General features: G+C 39.6%; 2 protein-coding genes across 2 annotated transcripts; both read right to left on the bottom strand.

Annotated features, from left to right (window-relative positions):
- Positions 1–457: 457 nt before the first annotated feature.
- On the bottom strand, positions 458–3,314 carry tmsb1 (thymosin beta 1). The gene is made up of 3 exons (XM_053324087.1): positions 3,288–3,314; positions 2,321–2,435; positions 458–631 (listed from the first exon to the last, which is right to left on the bottom strand). The coding sequence occupies exons 2-3, from the start codon at positions 2,421–2,423 to the stop codon at positions 591–593; spliced, it is 144 nt and encodes a 47-aa protein (XP_053180062.1). The 5' UTR covers positions 2,424–2,435; positions 3,288–3,314; the 3' UTR covers positions 458–590.
- Positions 3,315–6,123: 2,809 nt separating this feature from the next.
- LOC128362707 (solute carrier family 25 member 53-like) lies at positions 6,124–6,993 on the bottom strand. The gene has a single exon (XM_053323552.1). It carries the CDS (start codon positions 6,991–6,993, stop codon positions 6,124–6,126), a length of 870 nt encoding a protein of 289 aa, XP_053179527.1.
- Positions 6,994–8,602: the final 1,609 nt, after the last annotated feature.

The raw sequence follows: 8,602 nt of genomic DNA, 5'->3' as shown, positions 1-8,602 counted from the left end.
AATTAAATGAATTATTTATAAAAGATCACATAGTTTTACAAACTATTTCTGTCTGTTCTCATAATTTTCAGTTTTGTTTCCTTGAAGTTTCAGTTTTCTGGCATAAGACTAAATAGACTATGTTAAATTGATTGGAGAGCTGCACAAATGACACTGAATCTCAATATTAACAATTAACCAGATTAACCAGTGTAACTCTAACTACCATAACTTTCATTTATCGAATACTAGAGCAGTAATGTTATACCTGCACTGTGGTCTTGGGAGGAGAAACATGTTGCAATATCTGATATTGAAATTATATCTGAGCTTCAAATGTTTGCCACTCGTGGTTTACAATTACTTTCACCATGTCCAGTTTACATTGGAAACAATAGTGTCCTGGTCTCTTCAAATATGTGGTACATAAACAAGATGGTTCAGCAAGACAGTTGGACAGACTGACACAAATGCAAAACATTTTTGAAACATTGATTTTATTAAAACAAAAATATCATCTTATGTGTTGTTTTTTGGAACATTTCCTGGTTGGCACCATTTACAGGCAAACTTATGGTATTGATTACAATGCAGTGCCAGGTGTGTTCCAATCATTTCCCTTCCTTATTGGCTTTCTTCTCCTCTTCAATTTCTGTGTGATCAAAAGAGAGACAGAGACAAAGATGTATGAATCATTTTGGAGAATGATGATTAGTCCTAAATTGTTATTAGGACAACAGCAACAGCAACAACAACAACAATAACCAAACAAAACAAAAAAAACCCAGGATGTATAAATCTGAATTGTGATGATTAGTCTTTTTAGTCAGAAAATACTAAACCTACAACCAACAACTTGTATCTTAACATATATTTTAGTCCTAGGATGTATACAAATAATTCATAAAGCTGTTTAAATATTATCATCCTTTAAAACCTCAACCGATGTACAACAATAATCTGATGCATCAGTGTCAAATAATCTAGGTGGTGGGTAAGATTTGACTGTGCAGCATCTGGTGCGGCAGATGGTTACATGTTTGAGTTTGTCACTAATAAATTGCCAGAACTTCCATTAAATGGTTAAGTGTCTCTCTCTCTCTTCCTCAGTTGTTTTCTCAGTGATCAGGTGTGCACTGACTGGAGTGCAAATAATAAATTAAGCACTCTATGATAAATATCCACCTCTTTCACACACCACACTCCGAGTTTATAATATTTAGACAAAGTCAGAGAAGAAGGCTCATAGACTGTACAGTATTCCTCATTACAAGCAACTTGTAAAATGTATCTACGGTATGTATCTAATGTCTGACCATGATTTCTGCAGTACTTTACAATATTAAGCTGTGGAAGTAAATGTAGAGTGTGTCAGGGTGTGGCGGTTTAGGAGTGAAAAATCCAAAATCCAAATTGAAATAAAAATAAATGTGTGGCCACTGTAGCTACAAGCAAGAGTTACAGGCTAATGGTGAACTCTAAAAGATAGTTTAACCACAACTCAAGTAGAAAAGATTCCAGATTCAAGAGAAAAGAGTCATTATTGAATGTCGGACAGCAGTATTGATCTAAAGTTGGTTAATATTAGTTAATATTCTAACAATGGATCAAGTGTGTTTCATTGATTATGAATTTAACTTGAGGTTTGCAGAAGTTACATAATGTCACTTGGACTCTTCCAAATTAGGTACAAACTCAACATTAAAAAAAACTTTAAAAAATAAACCCCCAATTTATTGTGCTATAAGCAATGCTCAACACAGGTTCCTCCTTCCATTGCAACATAATGGATCTCTCATGAGAAAAATCACAGTTAAAGACTCATAAAAAGCCAACATACACCTGCTTCTGTGCTAATACTGATGGTATTTTTCCACTGGCACATAAGTCTGAGTCAGTCAGCAGAGAGTTTCTCAGCCTCTGGTGGGAAAGGATAAGCCTTAAGCCACAAACTCTCCTCTTCTTGCTGCTTCATGTCACACCAGCTCTGACAGTTTATTCATTTCTGACTGCACAAAGCTCCACTCTTGATATATCTTTTAACGAGACCAAGATCTCATAGTCATAAAAAATGTCTTATGCGTCACTCTAAGATAAAAGTAGAGGTGGGGATGGAGCTACTTGTTGCTTATGAACATATTGGCGGCACAAGGGCAAGCTCTTAGGTAGGGTGTGTACTTACAGTTTATCAGTGATGCAATGTTTGCAGTTGCCTGTCGTAATGAAAGGCAGGAAGGTGTAATACTACTTAGAACGAGGGGGTGCGGAAAAGGAGAAACCTGTGTCAAGGGCACATGGGATTTTTTTTAAAGAATCCACTTAGTTCATCTTAAACACCTACCCTCCTTGGTTGGAAGATGGTTCTTTTCATTTGTGCTAGTCTTCCTTAGACTTTTCTTGTTAAACTGCTGCACCTCCTCTTTGACTGGATTGTCGTCACTCATTTTGGAAGGTTTCTAAGTGGGAGAGAGACAGAGCAAGAATGAAGATTCAAATCAAAACAGGTAGCTTAGCTATTACAAAAGATATGAGGACGCGTTAAAAGAATACATGAGAAAGCTAAGGCATGATCTCATGATCCTTTTCATCACTCTAGATGTTGTCTGCAGGCATGCTCATACAGGTACTCAAATACAGCCACACCTCAGTTTAGAAAGACTGTGCTGGGCTGTACTGTGGAGTTATGTAAGCCGATCACAAGAAACAACATGCACATAGTATAACCTGCTCCAAAGTGGTGTCAGGTTACATTACTGTTATCTGCAGCTATTCAGTACCATTAATGCTTTATTGTGCATTTCTGTCTGGACATTATAAAGCTACAAACCAGAGCCAATAAAGCAAATATAAATTAAGTGAGAACTGAGTTGGGAAATGAAATGTTTCAGTTTTGATAAGTGCGTGAGGGAAAAAAAAACTTTTAAGATTTTACATGCCCACACCTACAGATTGCAGCAATGTATACGAAGTGCGCTTCATATTCACCAGGCTATAACAGGTGAAAACACATAGTCAGACCTATTACGACAAGTTTGCTTGAAAAAACTAAATTCAGTGATGACTGCACAAGCTCCACATAGAAGCTGCTTTGGCACTTGAGGTATCCCCACACGTCTCACAGCATAATTTACTGTAGCATGGCAGTTGTATTAGGTTATTATTATGGTTGAATAACACTAATAAGACTTACGACATAGAAATACATTTTTGAAATGAATCATGATATTGGAATTACTTTGCATAGCAATGATTGACAGTGCCGCTGAATGCAGAAACTGCAGAAGAGAGGTAACTGAAAATCCTCTTACCTGGTGTAGGGGTGTGCAGTGAAACTGTCCTGTACAGGTGAGACGTGTCTGTGTAATCTCTGCAAAAGCAACGGTTTAAATAGAGGAAACACGCCCATTCTGCACACCGACATGGGAACCGATGCTCTGAACCTCATTGGCTCCCAAAACTCAGATTTTAATTGGACACACTTATTGCCCCCCCCCCCCCCCCCCCCCCCCACACACACACACACACACACACACACACGTTCAGTTAATGTGGATGAGGCTTTTTGGTTGGTTGGTTGTGGTTGTTTTTTTTTTGTTTTTTTTTTAAAAACAGTACCATCTAGTGGTATGGTCACGATATGGGTTAAAAACAAATCCATTTAAACAGTATGAATTCAGCAGCAGTGGAAGAAGTACTCAGATCCTTTACTGAAGTAAAAGTGCAAATACAGCAATGTATAAAGTACTCCATTACAAGTAACAGTCCTGCATGAAAAATCTTCCTTAAGTAAAGGTACATAAGTATTAAAAGCAAAATATTCTTGAAGTATTAACATAAAACAACATAAACATAAAATAACATAAAAGTACTCAATTTGGTCCCTCTACATTACTGTTGTAGCTGCTGGAGGTGGAGATAGTTTTAAATAGTTAGCAGGTTTAGTCCAGTGGTTCCCAACCTAGGGGGGTCACCATAAAGGGTCACCATATCTGCTCAGAATCTGTGAGAATGTGGGATGATTAATGGGACAGGATAGTTCTGATACACAAATGTGTTCTTAGTTTTTGGACTTTTTCTCTAATCTTTGATTTTTGGTGAAACATTTGAACATTTATTGAAACGAAACCATGTGAGAAGTTTAGAGGGAAAATAACTATTTAGTGGAGCTGTTAACCCTCCTGTTGTGCACCCGGGTCAAATTGACCCCATCTCTTTTAACTGTTCCTCACGTCCTTCCTTCTCTCCTTACTTCCTTCCTCTTTTCCTCCTTCCTTCCTTCCTTCCTCATTCCTTTTTTCCTCTCCTTCCTTCCTCTTCCTCCCTTCCTTCTTTCCTCCTTTACTCCCTTCCTTTGTTCCTTCCTCATTTCCTTCTTTCCCCAATTCCTTCCTTCCTTCGTTCCTTCCTCATTTCCTTCGTTCCTTCCTTCCTTCCTTGACCTGAGCACAACAGGAGGGGTAACAACCCATATACATCTGAAATGTGACCCTGACTACTTTTTGTAAGATGTCAAAAGCCCAAAAGGTTGAAAAACCGCTGGTTTCATCTTCAACAATAAGTTGTGTTTTAAAAGCATGTTATGTTATCTATTGTTTTAAATCTAAAAAGAAAATCTAAAAAAGTAACACAAGCTGTCAAATAAATGTAGTGCAGTAGAAAGTGTGATGTTGAAATGTATTGGAGAGGAAGTATAACGTAGAATGAAATAAAAATGCTCAATTAAAGTACAAGTATATCAAAATTGCCCTTAAGTACAGTGCTTGAGTAAAGACACTTAGTTACTTTCCAAAACAGCATGCACAGCATAGAAACTGCATGACTAATATGTTTATTATACATGTCTATACAAACAATTATTCTTATGTTATTATATAATTTCACAACTATATGTTGAGGTTACAGTCAATGGACATTTTAGACATTCAAATAGATTCAGTTTAATTGAATGGGCAACATTGTGAATAATAAGGCTGCTGTCTGTCCCACACAGTGGTGAGAGGCAGGGTACACCTGGGGTGGGTTAGCAGTGTATCACAGTGGTATATAGCAATTTACTTTCTGTTTAACCTAACCTGCATGGACACCTACATAAATACAAGTAGAAAAAGCACCGTTATCACAGAAAGGTCCCGTCTGACTGGTGGATTCTTCTTGCTGTGAGACATCAGTGTTGACCACTGAGCCACTGTGCCCGAACTCATTTGATCAACTCCTCTAATCTAGCATCTATATCATACTGCACAAAAACACAACATAGTAACAATATATTTTGATCATGTATTCATCTCCATAATGCACTTAAAGAGAAACACCAGTGATTTAGTATTGCACTTCCATCAACAAATCTAAGCTGTGGACCATGAAATCACAAGTCCAAGTCTAGGTGCTGACATTTGTTAGATGTCATCACTCATCCTTTTACTCTAATTTCTCTACTTTATACTATGATAATACAGACAAAATTTCACAAGTACTCAAAAAAAGAAAACTCCTCCAGAGCCACAGGGGGAAGTATACTACAACTGTATACAAGTTATGTAGAACTTCAAGTAAAATTGGTATAATTGCCCTTTTAGACAGTAAAAATAATGCAAGGCACCTGAGACCCACCACCTTGGAGATCAGGGTTCAAGTCCTGGCAGTGGTTCCCGCTTGGCATGGTTGAGCATTATAATGCACATAATTGTGAACCAGATGATGGATCATGTCCTCGTGGCTGCAATATGACTTTCTGACATTTTGACATGTCACAGTAAGAAAAACACAGAGGCTAATAATAAAATCAGTGGTTGCTGAACTGAATTTCAGTTTCAGGGTCCTGGTATCATGTATGCTGACTCAATGTCACACTGTTATGGCTTACTGTGACAAACTGTAGATCAGAGTCATTGTGAATGTTATTAATAACACATGAGCTTAACCTATGATGACAAGCATGCCCTGAATTCATGCTGGTATGAAGGAGGGATGGATCTATGGGAGGTGATGCCCCTTGTTTGCATAGGGTAAGACATGCTGAGAGGTAGAAATGATAACTAATACCATACTAGGACAAAAATTAATGTCTGCATGACACATAATCCATGTAAAGTACTGTTTTTTGGATAATCAACAATAAAACAAACTATTGTCAGCTGTGTGTCCTTAGCCTGAACGTTTCACCTGACTGTCATAGATAGCTGTGGTGAGTCCCCATGTGATACATGATCTCAGAATTACTAGGGAACCACCTCGGTACAGCAGAGCCAAACTCCGCTGTCGGGATTCCCACAGCACCCTCCAACAAGCCCTGACACCTTTCATGTCCCCTCCCACCTGTGCCTGCATGTTTGCCACTAGCACAGACAGTGGATACAGAGTCAGACTGATTGCCATGGAGGTCAGCGTCCCAGACATGAAGGAGGAGATCATGGGAGGGAGCCCCTGTCCAGCCACAGCATCACGCACAGGCCCTTTCAAGCCAAAGTAAAGGGAGCTACCCAGGGCGTTACGGGCTGTAATGGGCAGGAAGGCTCTGTAGTACCCGAAGGCTGGCCTCTGTGCTTTCAGGCTGACAAGAATTCTCTTCAGGGTTGGTAGACTACGGTCATTCTGGCCATTCTGCAACACATTCTGGACACGCTCAAAGGGGGTAAAGACGATAGCCTCTACCATACCTGCACCAAACCCAGCGAGAGCAGGCAGAGCAGAAGTGGAGATGTCACTGTGGGAGAGATGGTGGAGGAGGGTGTCCTGAAGGCCAAAGAGCAGTGTACCATTCAGCGTCCTCATCAATAACGGCGGGGCCACACCCCTGTAGAGCTTTGCAGGTCCCTCTTTGTAGAGCTGTTCCACTGCACGGTGAACCGGTGTGTTGTGGATTTGTTGACGGAACACAGTCTTGTAGACAGGGAATACGATAATGGTGGGGAGGGTGGAGAGCAAGCTGGAGGTCCCTCCATGCAAGTAGCTGTGGAAACGAACCATGGAGTCCTTAAGGCCCTCTTCATGTTTATGTTCGGAGCCTCCTGTCATTCTTGAGCTGAAAAAAATGACATCACAAATTATTTTCACAGAAGATTCAAACTGTCTGAATCTTGAGATCAGTTGATTAAATGAGTCTGGTGTACCCCTGCTTGGTGGGAATGAAAACCTGCAGCTACATGGCCTGGCCTAGCCTGCATCACTAACAAGCATATGGACACTAAAGAAATCGAAAGAGGACCTAGGTAGACATCTCAACCTGCAAAAACTAATTTCCGGGGGGTTGGGGGGTTGGGTTCTATTACACAACACAGACCGCAGAGCGATGCTTTCTCTTTCTCTCTCTCTCTATCTCTCTCTTTCTCTCTTTCATGGATGGACAGTCACACAAACACACACACACGCTCCCTCTCGTGCGCGCATTGCATGATCAATCAAACACACGCAGTCACGCTCTTAATTGCTCGCTCCAGATTCTGGGATGTTGTATCTAATTAGATACAATAAGAGAATCGCTATCAATATGCGGGAGAGTCCGGAAACTTCCGGGAGAATTAGGATTTCACTTAAGGAGTACAGTTATCTCTGCTGAACAATCAACAAAAAATGTAAATTAAACCAAAGGAGAAATGTACTCACTATAACAGTTGTCACCAGGCAGCCAAAACAGATATGTAAAGCGTGGTGGTGTCTATTTTAATTCTGCATAATTGTCCGTTAGTCTTCAATTTGTCTTTCTAAGTCGGTTCGTTAATTTCTTGTTATTGGTCCACTTCAGAGTTCAGACAACAACGTCGCTTCCTTCTTTTTCAACTCCAATGATCATACACACTGTCAGATTCTGAGAAGATGAAATGAAACCATGTCAAGGTAACAGGGTGTATGAATCGTTAATCTGCCGGTGTCTTCTATCGTCCCGCCTCTTTCAGAATAACCATTGGTCAATACGGCCTACGTCACGAAGTCGGGGATTGGTTGTTTCGTTCATCAATCAAGGTGGTCAGAACAATATGAATACTCTTCAGCAGTGGCGTGCACAGACCTTTTGAAGGGCAGGGGCGAAAAGAAAAAAAAAGGGAACATCAGTGTGTTCTCACCACTGAAGAGGGCACTTTAGGACACGTTTTTGCCACCCAAGAAGGCAGTTTAGTGTGTTTTGCCAACAAGGAGGGCACCTTATTACAACCAGTATTTGCACTTTTCTTCAGATGTTGAGAGTGCTGATGCAAATGACTGACGAAAATAGTAATGTAAATGTATTGAGTGCCATCTATGGTAGCAGCTCCAGTCATGTATAACATTTCAATATTCAACTAATAAACATTTATCTAAAGAAACTGAAAAGCAATTGTGCATTAATACAATAAATAATAAAACACATGATTGATAATTATACTAGTACTAATAATAATAATAATAAAGATAATACAAGAGCCATGTTAAGATTGAACGCATATTTAATTTTATTAAGAACGCATCTTCAGATAAATTATGCATTCATCCTACTGAAAAAGTAAACACAAAGGTTTGGAATATGCACATAAATGACAAATCCTTCCTCCAGACATACAAAAGAAGCAAAGAAAAAAAAAAAAAAAAAAAAAAGCAGGTGAACATTTCTGAAGGAAGCTCCAGCCTGCAGAGACACCCCCCCCCCCCC

Source organism: Scomber japonicus, chromosome 8, assembly GCF_027409825.1.
Source record: "Scomber japonicus isolate fScoJap1 chromosome 8, fScoJap1.pri, whole genome shotgun sequence".
Taxonomy (NCBI): Eukaryota; Metazoa; Chordata; class Actinopteri; order Scombriformes; family Scombridae; genus Scomber; species Scomber japonicus.
The sequence above is the reverse complement of the archived record's forward strand: the minus strand, read 5'-3'. Positions and strand labels throughout refer to the sequence as shown.